The sequence below is a fragment of the Centropristis striata genome, chromosome 5, assembly GCF_030273125.1.
Source record: "Centropristis striata isolate RG_2023a ecotype Rhode Island chromosome 5, C.striata_1.0, whole genome shotgun sequence".
Taxonomy (NCBI): Eukaryota; Metazoa; Chordata; class Actinopteri; order Perciformes; family Serranidae; genus Centropristis; species Centropristis striata.
Genome location: NC_081521.1, coordinates 18,654,307 through 18,668,603, shown reverse-complemented (window position 1 = coordinate 18,668,603; position 14,297 = coordinate 18,654,307). Strand labels below are relative to the sequence as shown.

The 14,297-nt window shown below is 37.6% G+C and overlaps 1 protein-coding gene across 2 annotated transcripts; it reads left to right on the top strand.

Moving 5' to 3' along the window:
- The first annotated feature begins 651 nt into the window (after positions 1 to 651).
- On the top strand, positions 652 to 13,868 carry ctdsp2 (CTD (carboxy-terminal domain, RNA polymerase II, polypeptide A) small phosphatase 2). 2 transcript variants are annotated; one of them, XM_059333016.1, is made up of 7 exons: positions 652 to 1,328; positions 4,381 to 4,544; positions 5,673 to 5,771; positions 6,124 to 6,180; positions 6,790 to 6,882; positions 9,674 to 9,859; positions 11,173 to 13,868. In XM_059333016.1, exons 1-7 carry the CDS (start codon positions 1,268 to 1,270, stop codon positions 11,296 to 11,298), a joined length of 786 nt encoding a protein of 261 aa, XP_059188999.1. In that variant the 5' UTR covers positions 652 to 1,267; the 3' UTR covers positions 11,299 to 13,868. The 2 variants fall into 2 exon arrangements, with proteins under 2 accessions (XP_059188999.1, XP_059188996.1); XM_059333013.1 differs by having other exon boundaries at positions 5,670 to 5,771.
- Positions 13,869 to 14,297: the final 429 nt, after the last annotated feature.

Below are 14,297 nucleotides of genomic sequence, written 5' to 3'. Positions count from 1 at the left end.
ACCACATTTTTTTAGGCTAATACATAACTAGCCTCACGGTAGCATGAAACCTAATTTTAGCAACTATATATATGATAAATAGAGAAAAAACATATCTTTTTTTAAAATCACGATTTAACAAGTTTAAAAATGCTAATAGATAACTTCACAATAACATGAAACCTAAAATATAAATAATAATAGAATTAAGGATCAGGCTACAGGAAACAATAAAGTACACTACTTTTTATTTTTTTTAAAAGATAGATGCTTTATTATAGCTAGGACTTAATATTATCTCTAGCTCGTCTGATACATTAAAGTAAAATAAATAAAAAACATCAGACTAAAAGTAATAAATATATATATTAAAAAAAATAAAAATGTAAACATCAATTAAAAAATAACATATAAAAATAAAAAATAACAATTACAGAGAAAAAATACATCCTACGCTGCCTGTCGTCATTAATATGTAAATGTATTTGCAGAGATTAACATTATTTTTAAATAATTAAACAACGTGAACAGTTTGAACGAGCAGCACTGGAATGTGTTCGGTGTGGCGCGTGCTGGACGGGGAGGAATGCCTTGGCCACGCCCCCTCTCCCTACCGGCCAATCAGGGCGCGGGGACGGTTTCGAGGCGCCCGCGGAGTCCCGACCGTAGAAAAACAAAGCCCCGGATGACAACAAAACTCATATTTTACGTCTAACTGCGAACGGGAATCCGTCTTTATGAATCGAAACCGACCGTTGGGGTCGATTCTCTGTGTTTTTCGTCGCTGTTTGAGGCCTTTCGGGCGATGTTGTTTATCTGTAGTAAGGGGGGGCTTGAAACCGCCACTCTTGTGCCCCATTTCCTCGGTTGTTTTCCTTCTCTCGCCTGGATTCTCCATGTTGTTGGTGCAAGAGTGAAGACTTCGCAGCGACGGGTAGAGGGGGGCTACCGCTCGGTGATATTTACCCGTAATAGAAGCAGGTAAAACCCGAGAGCTGACAGAGTCTCAAATAGCCTCCAAAAAAACATATCTAAGTGCCTTGCCCCCTCCCCGGGCGGCGGACCTCCGAGAGAAGAAGAAGAAGGAGAAGAAGCGGCGGGGGAATAAAGAAACCCAGGAACAAGATAAACCCTGCTCTCTTTCTCTCTCATCGAGGATTGTTTTTGAGGCGGATGACAAGTTCCCTCGGACAATAATTGAGTCCACTTGTCAATAAAACCCAATGAGGGATGCCCATCAGTGCTCGGGGACAGGATTTGAGGATTTTGAGGGCTCCGTGATTGTCAGATGGAAAGTTCTGTTATCACCCAAGTGCAGAAAGAAGACGTTCAAGTGTCACCGAAAACAGGTGAGAAAGGCTCGTGTTTTTACCCGCTTTTAAAGTGTCATTACACCTGCTGCATCTGGCGCTATAATATGTGAGTATTATCTGAATAATGATCGGTGTAAATGCTTGTATGTAGTGCGCCCATTTGACAGTTGAGCTCTGCGGACGCTGGTTGAGCGCGGTCAAACAGGCGCATTGCCTCCTTTTTTTTTTTTTTTTTTTTTTTTTTTTTTTTTTTTACATTTAAATCTTTAAAAAAATGCCTGTTTACTATACAATCCATAACACCGTAAGGACCCTAATGTTCTTAACACTAGCTGTTTTTCTTTACCTCCTTATCATAAAGCAGCAGTTAAAATAGAAATAAAAGACTGATTATAATAAAATTGTAATGTAGCTTTATCACAGCTAAGTTGGCCCTATACTGTTGGATATAATAAGTACAAGTTCACAGTCTCCATTACGCACTGCCATGCAGGGCTTAGCTATTGTTGATCCTGTTTTTATCTCTTTTTTTGTCGCTTCTTTAACATGTGGTGTTGTGATTAAGGCTTCTCAGTGCTGCTGGTGGTGGTCATGGCCAGCTCTCCAGAAAGAAAAAAAACCCAAGCTGCCATGTATTTATGTCGATCAGGTTCCAGCTTGTTTGGCACCATCCCATATCCTACTACTACCAGGTACAGCGTGAGGAGCTCGTCTGTCACCACAGGCAGCACTATATTACAGTGTAAACCAAGCTGTTTGGTTAATCTATAAACTATCATGTGGTGTTTTGTTCATATTTTAGATGAGGGGGGAGGTGGTCACAGATCGTTAGTGGCATTAAACGCTGCTGCACTGTCCCCACGTTTGCTTGTATTTATACTCAAACAAACAGCATAGCATCTGCATGAAATCATAATACATTTTTGACAAGCTGTTGGGTTTGAGAGGATCTGAGTGGCTGTACATTAACAGTGGAGACTGTATAGAAATACCAGGTGCCGCGGTGTTGACAGCGGAATGCACAAACACACCCCTCTGCACACGCCCATTGTAGCGCCGTTTCAAAGATTTCGTTGTTTGCACGCTTTCCTCAGGCTTAAAAGAGGCTTTGCTCATTGATTCTGCCTCCCAACTTGCTTGTTGATATCGTGCATATTTAATGCTTGCACGCACTTTGTTTTATATAAATAGCAAACGGCGTGTATTCAGCTTTGCATATTTTTGTTAAATGGATTGATATATTAATCTCTGCAGGGTTAATCTCCCCATCCTTTTCACATGCAGGGGGGATATAATGTATGTGTTATGTCATACATGGCCAATACTGCCCTTCCTGTGGGAAATCAATAGGCTGGCTTACACTGATTGGCTGTCAGGATTCTCATTAATCATGTGGATTATATTGAAGGGATGTTTTCAGAAAAAAAGTGTGCAGGACTAATGGAGTAGAAATCTGAGGAATAATCAAACAAGCTCCTTTGTCTCTTAAACATGGTGTTGTATAACAGTGGTGTGTCCGCATTATGTCTTCAGAGGCTTGCCACTGTGGGTTATTAGGAATAAAAATGTGCAATTCTCTTCCTCTCTACTTTTGGCTGTTCATCAACAGTTCCTCTTTCTAGTAAAGAGAGTGTTTACTATGGTGGCTCTGCATTGAGGGGGTTGAATTCTGTTTGCAAGCCCTCACATGAAACACACCAGAGAGGGCTTGCAAGAATGTTTTTCCTCCTTTTCTTTTTACTCCAAGTCTTGTATGGGGCCAGGACACTCGTGGTTACAGTGGCTGATCAAAGACCTGCACAGAGCACTGAGGTGTGACTGCTCGTCCGGCTCACTGACTGACTGACTGAATGTCTGTTCTGGCTTGCTTCAGGCAGCCCTGAAAGGTCTCGGAGTTTAAAATGGTTGGAATGTTTTCTGTCTGTGTTTTCTGTTGAAGGTACTGCTGAAAAGTGTGGGTTTTCCCGCCCTCTGTGGTTATATAACATGTACCAGCCATTTCCAGCAGCAGCAGCAGCAGAGGCAGGCGCATTAAAAACAGATTTCATGTGCGGGTTGTGCCATCCCTGTAGACAGATGGATGGTGCCTTTAGGAAAGGGGAAGCTCTTACTGCAAACTACACGTTACAAGCAGTTCGTAACTAATTACGCTGAATTTAAGTGTAAACAATATTTTCATCTGTTTTCATGTAACACAATTTGTTTTGTTTGTGGGGGAAAAAGGATTAGATTACGTGTTTCTGACGTGTGATTCAATTCCACTTTCCATGTTGACCACGCTGGAGCCTGGCAGATGTGGGGGTTTTGAGGCCGATATTGCAGAAAATTCATTGATACCCGGTGGAGGGTATAGTCATTTTTGGAGCAGGAATGAAAATAGACCTTTTTATGCGGATTGTGCACCAGTTTTTCTGTAAATGTACCCAGAGAGCTACTCTCTCAAGCATAAAACTAAAGTAAATAATACTTAACATTGTTATACAGTCATGGAAAAAATACACCCTTGTTTTCTTCAGTTTCTTGTTCATTTTAATGCCTGGTACAAGTAAGTTTAATTTAAGAAGTGATATCTAGACATTTTACATGGTTTTCTTGATAATGATTTTGGTTATTATCTAAAAAATCATGGAAAATGGCTAGATATCAGTTCTTAAATTAATTCTTATCTTATTTTTGATATTATCATTATATTTGTCCATACAAATGTACCTTTTGTTGTACCAATTATTAAAATGAATAAGAAACCGAAGAAAACAATGGTCTAATATTTTTTTCCATGACTGTATGGTGTGAGCCAATTCTATAAATGATAACAGAATAAATAGGAATAAAATAGCTAGAAAAGCATCTTTACTGTTTAGTTTCAGTCCATTTCTGAGTATATAAAAATAGGATAAAACATCACATCTAAATCACGTCAAGCAACATTTTCCGCATTATATATTGTGTAATAACGACGCATATCTGACAGCATATGCACCGATCCTGACAGGCCGTTGATAGGTTAATATCGGTCGATAATATCAGTCCCAATATATCTGTGGGCTCTGGACCACACACTCATGAAGTGTCTCTCTCTCTGTTTCAGGCCAGGTGAGCCGGTCTGCCCTGAAACAGCCTCGGAGTTGTAACATCTTCAAAGCGCTCTTCTGTTGCCTCCAAGCTCAGGATGGCCCCAAACCGCCGCCACCAACACCGCCACCTTCCCAGCAGTCCTTGCTGGAGTCACAGGAAAATGGGACTGTTGTCAAGGTAACACTATTCTTATTCCAGCAATGTTTCACACCACCGAAAACAATTTGAAGACCTCGGTTCAGTCCTGCCTTTATTTTTGTTTATTTAAGATTTCACTTCCTTGTCACACCCACACACACTCTGCCTGCCATAAAGAGGAGGTGTTTGAATAATTCGGCCATCTGCGGGAATAAACTAAACATGCTGTTGTAAGAAAATGCTCATTATCGTCTTCAAGCGTTGTTTTTTTTTACAATGTGCACTAAAAACCACTAGTGCACCTGCTGCTCTGAGCATCTTGAAAGATAACCGCAACTGTCTGCGAATATGGAATCACTTTGATGTTCACACTTGATCCTCCACGGAAAACAAGAGCGACTATCAATCCTTTAGGTGGACGGCGAGCAGAGAACGCCATATTGTGTGCCTGGTAATTGCTGAGGTGGAGAAAAAATAAAGCCTTGAGCGGCTGCTGCACACGGCTGGCCACGCTGGTGAACGTTGTCAGCCTGATTAGAGCCTCAGCACCATGTAAGGGGCATTTTAATGAGATGCCATGTTTGTTCACATTGAGGAGTGTCCTCCAGCATCAGGAGCAAACAGGAAGCAGCATCTGCAGGGCCTGGTTATCGTCTGCCACCGAAGTGAAACCAAATTAAACGTTGGCACTGATGGGGCTTGTGCTGCATTGTTTAGCTGGTGAAATAAGGATGTGTAGCTGTAGTCATGTTTAGTAGTTCCTCTGAATCTTAACAGATGAGCTGCGTTATGTAATATATTAATAATTCATTTCAGATTGTAGAATAAACAACGCAAAGGTGGAAAAGTGGATATCTAAAAATGGGATTAAATCAAGCTAATGTGGTCTCCCTGTGGGTGAAAGCCTGCAGAGAGACTTTTGGGAGCTATTATGAAAGACATAAACATGCTAATCCTAAAAATATGCCGTAATGATGCCCACACATGCATCACGCCACACATACATCCAGTCTTATCTAATTTCCCTGAGGTAAACTCAAACAGCCAAGGTCTGATTTTTACACGAATCACAGCACTATCAGGACTCATCATGCTCTATGGGAGAAACTGTATAGGTGTGTGTGTGGGACAGTCCCTTTAAAAAGTCTCTGTGTGTCTCCTCAGCAGTCTGAGCCGGACCTGCTGCCTGAGGTCGAGGCCCAGGACCAGGGCAAGATCTGTGTGGTCATAGACCTGGATGAAACCCTGGTGCACAGCTCATTCAAGGTACTAAAGCAGAGAAATCATTCCCCTTATTACCCAATCTGCCTGTTTTTCTTACTCATTTGAGTTAATTGTTGAAGTGAAAGCTTCACCAGCAATACCAAACATGAAGTAAATGTTTATGTATATTTACAGCAGCAGTCTGCTTCTGCCGTGATATTTTTTTTTATTAATCTGTATTAGAGTTTCTTCAACAATGTGCTCGAAGTGAGTTACATTGTGTTTGTGTAGGCTCTTCCCAGTGATTTATGGCAACGGTGTGAGTCTCAGTTGTTATGTAACGCCATGTGAATGTACACAGCGCCGCTCATGTGAATGAGCATGCCAACCATCTTCCTCTGTGTTCTCCCTCCAGCCCATTAGTAATGCAGACTTCATCGTGCCTGTGGAGATAGAGGGGACCACACACCAGGTAAACTACTGTGTGTGAGTGTGTGTGTGTTTGCTGTGGAGGGGAGGGGGCTGTGTTTGTGTATGTATGTTTGTGGTTGCTGAGCTGAAAAGGGATGGGTCTTGTAACCGATCAGCCAGGTTTCTGTTTCTGTGACGGGCGCACGGAGCCCTCTACTGGCCAGATGTTGAACAGGGAGTAGCAAGTGGAAGTGGGTGCATCAGCAGGAAAATGAGTCATTTTAGCCCAGTTCATCTAAAATGTCATTAATAAGTGATGCGGTACATATTGCTGCTCCTGTGACGATGTGGGAGAAATGCTCAACGCCATTTGTTCAACTCGGGGCACAGAGGGGCTCACTGTTGGACATGTGGAACTGTAATTAAGAGAGAAATGTGATTCCCGGGACCCCATGTGCTGGTAAGGAATCCTCTGTTGGCCTCTGCCTGGTTCAAGTAATCCAGGATAGGCTGGTTAACACTGGCACGGCCTATTCTTGATTACTTGTTTCAGGAACTGGCCACTAGCAGCCGACGGATGGAGACAATAATAAATGGATGGGACGAATGTAAAGATGTTTAAATGGTGGCGTTGGTGGGGCGGTTTGTTCACGGTGCGTTTGTGTTGCAGGTGTATGTGCTGAAGAGGCCGTACGTGGACGAGTTCCTGCAGAGAATGGGCGAGCTGTTTGAATGTGTGCTGTTTACAGCCAGTCTCGCAAAGGTACTTTACATCCGGAAATAGACATTTGATTCAGCACCAAGTACTTCTTGTTTGATGTTGGATGTAACGTCTGATCTCTCCTCGCCTTTTAGTTCTCCTTTTACTGTGAGAGCAGCTGCCTGATGTGCTGTTAGTCACCTCAGTAGTCACCCTGCTGACATTTAGAGCTAGAGTTTGTTTCTGTGTCCATCTGGAGCTGCTCGCATCATCTCTTTAACTTCAAACGGATAATATAAGCAGAGATTTGTGCTTAAATACATTAAAATAGGTTGCACCATTGTTAACTAAATATCAGAATCAGGTTTATTGCCATTTAGGTTTTCATTAAAAATTAATTTCTGTGCTGTTTTGTGCTTATAATAAACATACAGTTATGGAACAAATTATTAGACCAGTTTTTCCTTCAATTTCTTGTTCATTTTAATGCCTGGTACAACTAAAGGTACATCACTTTACCGTTTTCCATGGTTTTCCTGATAATGACTTTGGTTATTATGAAGAAAACAATGGAAAATGTCCAGATATCAGCTCTTAAATTTAACTCTTATGAGCTATTTTTGTTGTTATCATTATGTTTGTCCAAACAAATGTACCTTTAGTTGTACCAGGCATTAAATTGAACAAGAAATTGAAGACAACAAGGGTGGTCTAATGTTTTTTTCCATGACTGTATTAAGCACATTCATTTATATTGCACATTTGCAATTCAAAGTGCTTTACAGTGAAAGGTGACACAGGCAGAACAAGAAAACATGTAAAAAGACATAATTGATATTATTAAGAGGAAACACAAATAAAGGCAATAGGCAGTATTGTAAGTATTGAACAGAATCTTATGAGCATATTATTAAAATACTGTCACAGATATGTAAAATATGAATGTTTTCTAAAAGAGAAAGCTGCACAGTTGTGTGTGGGATGTGCAAACGTTCACAGTAAAGAGAATATGTGCTGGATGCAGAATATTTACACACGTAGACTGTTAGAAGATGTCAGCTCGCTCACATGTGACCCGTTTACACTGGAGATAAAGAGGTTAATGTGTTTCATGCAAACAAAATCTGCCTACAGGTACAAATAAAGCAACCTAAAATACTATATGGTCGACATATTGGAGCTGGCCCTTGATAAAAAGCATTTAAATAAAGATTGAAATCACTTTTCCCACATATTCTATAATGCACAAATAGCACTTAACTCTGAAACACATTCAACAGAGTAAAGCCCCCTAAAACTGTTATTTTTAATTAGAATTTCAATTATAAATATGCAATTTCACATTCTTTTTGACCGTTATTAATATAAAAAAGTGTGCACAAACATGTGGAAAAGCCATAGCAGATAATAAATAAACAACAATTAAAAAGCTCAGAGAAAAAAAAAAAAAAAAACCTGCTAAAGAAGTTCACTGAAGACCATTTAAAACCATCAATTAGACCCTGGGAAAGTCATTCAGTTAGTTGAGATCAGGGGTCAGCAACCTTTACGGACAAAAGAGCCATTGTTGGCCAAAAAAAGAGAAAATATGTCGTAATGGAGCCACAAACCTTATTTTCAGCCTTATAATGAAGATTTTTAAAAAGCCTACTAAGTCTAAATTAGCCTACCAACATCACTAACAGGTCATAATGAGCAATTCTTAATATGATTTTGTCAGAATGCAGCAACTCAAAACTAGAGGAAGTTGGCAAAGTTTAAGGGGCCAGGCTGCAGACTTTTGTAAACTATGCTGCACATTTTAGTCAACATGTAGTTGACATTTTAGTTAAAAACATTTTTTTAATGTCATATATAAGCGACGCATTTTTTACAACTGAAGAATACTGTGGGCCTACACCAATGATAAATGAACATTAAAATGTTCAGAAATAACTGTTTCATTTAGGTCTGTCACGATAACATATTTTTTAGGACGATATATTTTCCCAGTAACTATCACGATAAACGATAGTATCGTTGTATCAATGTCGTTTTAGTTTTATAACAACATTCAAGCATATTAAGTACATCCCTTTCCACAGCAATTAATTTTTAAATCTCCAGAAAATTAAACATTGGAATTGAAATGTGGAAAAGAAATATTAAAACATCCTGGATAAAAAAAACATGAAGAAATCTCTACAACCAAAACAAATAAAATAGATTTTCAGGCTCTGTTAACAAAACATTGCAATGAGATAATCATTATTTATTATATTGTTTTATTATTAAAATAACATATAAACAGATGGAATGGCAGCTTGGGAAAAAAATTTTCAGCAAATCATACTGCCTGTCAAACATTTGCAGCACTACTTTAAACAAAACACAAAAAGTCATGCATGTAAACAAAAATATATTGTCCAGAGAAAAAACTATTTCACTACCGCAATAGTGCAAATTTTTGTATATTGAACAATAAGTCGATATAGTAATTATCGTGACAGGCCTAGCTTCATTTTGTATAATTTTTTGGTCACAGCCACAGGGTACCACTGCAGGCGGCCTGAAGAGCCTCATGTGGCCCTGGAGCCTCAGGTTGCCCACCCCTGGTTTAGATGCTCACTGAAGTGGTGCACAAAGTGTGCTGCACCAGTGATTTCCAAAACCACACGTTTGACTAATTAACTTTTACTATAAACTTAAAACACAAATAAAGGGGGGGAAAAAAGCTGCTGCTACCAGATCCAGATTGGTAGGTTTATTTTGGATGTGTGATGTTATTTCTCAGCTGTTAGAATTAAATTAGTTGACAGTGCTTCATTAGTCCAACCTGCTCTCCCCCCCCCTCCTCCCTCCTGGCCTCCGTCAGTATGCAGACCCTGTGACGGACCTGCTGGATCAGTGTGGCGTATTCCGGACCCGGTTGTTCCGGGAGTCGTGTGTATTCCACCAGGGCTGCTACGTCAAAGATTTGAGCCGCCTGGGCCGAGACCTCCACAAAACCCTCATCCTGGATAACTCACCTGCCTCCTACATCTTCCACCCTAATAATGCTGTGAGTGTTCTCCTTCTCCTGGCAGATATGATGTTGAAAACAGCCTTATTGTGACTAATGATATTGATATGCACCATTCAAAAGACGAGGCCGCTGCACTCAGATCTCCGTCTCATCAAGCGAAAACTTGCAGAACAAAAGCTGGTTTTATAAAATGTTTGGGACAAATGTACTAAAGATAAACTTGTTTTTGCGAGATTTTCTCCAGACCTGGACCTTGATTAGAAGGACATCTGGCAGTGTGGTCAGAATGAAAACAAGTCACTCAAGTAGTTTGCTAAAATTAGCAGATTTAGTCTTATAATATTCAAATCTGCAGAACATTTTCTTTGTCATTTGTGCAAAAGAGTGAAAAATACCTTTTTATAATGCCCTTAAAAGTCTTGTTTCGTTGTACCAACGCCTAAAAAAAACAATTACTCTCATATATGACAAAGAAAATCTGCAAATCCTCACACATTAGAAGCTGAAACTAGGGTTTTTTTGTATTTTTGCTTGAAAAGTTAATAAAACAAGTTTATAAAAATACTTGCTAAAAGTTTGTTGTTCTAATCCTGTTAATCGAAATAGAAACTGGTCAAAATGAAAACAAATCACTCACATAGTTGGTTAAAATTGATTTATTCCTAGATGTTTTGTATTATTTATGATATTCAAATCTGCATTTTCTTTGTAATTTGTGCAAAAGAGTGAAAAATACCTTTTTAAAATGCCATTAAATGTCTTGTTTTGTTGTTAAAAACCCAAAAGAAATTCAGATTACTCTTTTATACGACAAAGAAAAGCAGCAAATCTTCACATATTAGAAGATGAAACTAGAGACTTTTGGTGTTTTGCTTGAAAAATTACTAAAACAAGTTCTCTTTTATCAAAAATAGTTGCTAAGTCCTTGTTGTTCTAAACAAATCACTTACATAGTTTAATGAAATTAGCAGACTTAGTCCTAGGTGTTTCGTATTATTTGTAATATTAAAATCTGCAGAACATTTTCTTTGTCATTTGGGCAAAAGAGTGAAAAATACCTTTTTATAATGCCATTAAATGTCTTGATTTGTTGTACCAACAGCTCAAAACCCCAAAGATATTCAGTTTACTGTCATGTATGATTTATAAAGAAAAGCAGCAAATTCTCACACATTAGAAGCTGAAGCTAGATCATTTTTGGTGTTTTTGCTAGAAAAAAAGTTTATAAAATGCTAAATATTTGTTGTTCTAATCCTGTTAATAGAAACTTACACAAACACATTTCATATATGTGATGATGATGATTATTATTATTATTATCAGTGTGAGTGACCGCGTGTCTCCGTCAGGTTCCCGTGGTGTCATGGTTCGATGACGTGGACGATGCTGAGCTGCTCAACCTTCTGCCTGTGTTTGAGGAACTTAGTCAAGCTGATAATGTTTACACCCAGCTGGACCTGCTCCGTGGACATTAAGCTCTCGATGGACCCGCTAAGCTCCTCGCTCAGAGCTCCGGCTTGAAACTTTTTTTCTCTACAAACTACAATAGAAACAGTATATATATATCGAGCGTAGATACTAGAGAGTTTTCAGACCTTGCCTCTGCACAAAATCCTCTGTTTAGAAAATTGCATTAGTGTGGTGTTTAAGGAAATTCCAGGCCTGGGAAACACAATGTGCGTGTTTGGCCGAGCTGAAACTATAGATTGCGATCTGAGGCCTTTCAGTGCTGACATTATTGACAACCACTATTTGAAAGAGCGGGAAACAACAACCAAAGCCCATCACAATCACTCCAGTTAGAATATTAAAGTGGTTCTTTTGCCAAAGCAGAAGCCTGCCTGCCCTGACTTGACTTTTGGACATTTTATTCTTCTTTTTCTTTTAATTATTGTGCCTTTTTAAGGAACAACAACACCAACAAAAAAAACAGCTCTTTTTTTAAAAATTTCCACCAGAATTTTATACATTTATTGATTTCTTTTTATAGGTTGTTTTTATAAGGAAATCTATTTTTGTGGTTCCTCTATGCAACCCAGTTCATGGACAGTACCTCCTGAGAAGCCAGTCAGTCAATAATTGCATCCTGCAGATGTTAACATTACTGTAGCCTTATTTACCTGTAAATGAGCAGCAGAACAAAAAGTGTATTTTACTTATTTGTACTATAACCATAATTTCTACCATGCAAAATATACATACAGGTGCACCTCAATGAATTAGAATATCATAAAAAGGTTTATTTGTATCAGTAATTCAATTCAAAAAGTGGAAATAACACATTATATAGTTTCATTACACACAGAATGAAACATTTCATGACTTTATTTATTTAATTTCTTCTAATTATAATGATTATGGCTTACATTTAATGAAGACCTAAAATTCAGTGTCCAGAAGTTTTTTTTTATATTACAAAACACTAATTTTAAAAAGTATGTTTAATATGGAAATGTTGGCCTCTGAAAAGTATGTCCATCTACAGTCATGGTAAAAAAACATTAGACCATTTTTTTATAGACATTTTCCATGGTTTTCTTGATAATAACCAAAATCATTATCAAGAAAACCATGGAAAATGGTTAGATATCAGCTCTTAAATTAAACTCTTATCAGCTATTTTTGTTGTGATCATTATATTTGTCCAAACAAATGCACCTTTAGTTGTACAAGGCATTAAAATGAACAAGAAATTGAAGAAAATAAGGATGGTCTAATCATTATTTCCATGACTTTATATGCACTCAATACTTGGTTGGGGCTATTTGACTTGAACTACTGGAAATTGACTTTATTACATGATATTCAAATGTATTGAGATGCACCTGTAATGAATGTTCAGATTGATATTTGATGTGAGTAAACAGGGTGAAATCTTGTCTTTGATGGTCCGTTGAAAGCAGACACACTGGAATTTGTCGGCACATAGGACGACCGTAAAATGCCACAGTTTTCAGTCGAGTTTTTAACTAATAATTCATTTGTTACTGTGTTATTCTTTTTATATATGACAGACAAACTTGCACTTGTTTTATATTGACAGTGCTGAAAGTAAAAAACTGTGCCTTTGAAATTCGGACAGAGAATGGTGTTCTGCCTGAAGAGAGATTTGTAGGCCTACACACTCTGATGTGTCATGCTGAGCGTGAGAAAACACTGTCAGGAGCAAGTGTAAAGCCATGTGGCTGTGGTACTTGCAGTGCAACACTTGAAAAATATCAAATTTGATTTTTTTTGAGCATGTGTGAGCGTTTTTTTTTTTATATTTATTGGCCAAAAAAACCTGTCTTGTCCAGTACTTTTCTTAATGCTTAACATTTTGTATTGTAATCCATCTGCCTACTTTAAAGGCTGGCCTTGTGTTTAACTGTTTTATCTGTGCCTAAATAACACACACACACGTCACTGTCAAAGTTCAGAGATAATTCAAATCAAACACAAATAGATCAATCAATCATGCAAGAAGACATTTTTATATTTCCATTTTTAATTCAGTACAAAGGATATTTTTTTGGGGTTATGTTTCCTTGGGTAATATGGTTTTTCTATGATGTTTAATGTCTGATGCAATTATTGCCTGCATGTTAACCAGTAAAATACGACAATGAAATTGTACCAGTTGTGATGACCAAAAGTATTTGTTTAGACAGTCACAATTTGTCTTTGTGTATCAGAATAAATTGAACATTTTGTCTACCTGATCTGACCAAAACTCTAAAAGACAAGGTGCTACCAGTTTTTATTTTACAATAAAAATTGGTTATATTATTCTGTCTTTGTGGATGTTTTTCTCAGGACTCTAGGCTCTCCACATTCGTCTTAAAGGTATAAAACACATTTTCTCTCTTTTACAACGATTAAATATTATTTAAATTTCATTTTTACTGTACCTTCAAGTTTTCAACCACCCAAAATATATTTTACACATTTTAAATTTCAACATGTTTAGTGGTGGAATCATACTGTACACATTTACTTGAATATTTCCATTTTATATGTATATAGACTTACATAAAGAACTATTAAACTTTTTTAATTCACTACATTTTTGTGACTGATATAGAGAAAGTGGGATTTTTGAAGATACATAATTGGATGAACTACCAAACAGTTAAGTAGTTTAATTATAATTATTTCTAAACACTCCTTACAATTACTTTTGGCTTAATTTTCTTTTATTTTTTAAACATTTTATTTTAATTTTTAATACCATAATATAGAGCCTACTTCACTTTTTTGTGAATATTTTTATTTTAAATTCTAATATAATATGGAGCCTACTTCTTTTTTTTCCCTCAATATTTTTTTATTTTAAATTATAATATTTTTTATTTTATTTAACCAGGAAATATCCCATTGAGATTAAGAACCTCTTTTTCAAGGGAGCCTTGGCAAAGAGCACACACAAAATACATATTCTCTTTCTGTAGCATATCCCATGCATGAGGTGTAGAGTAAACAAATGCCTTTTTAC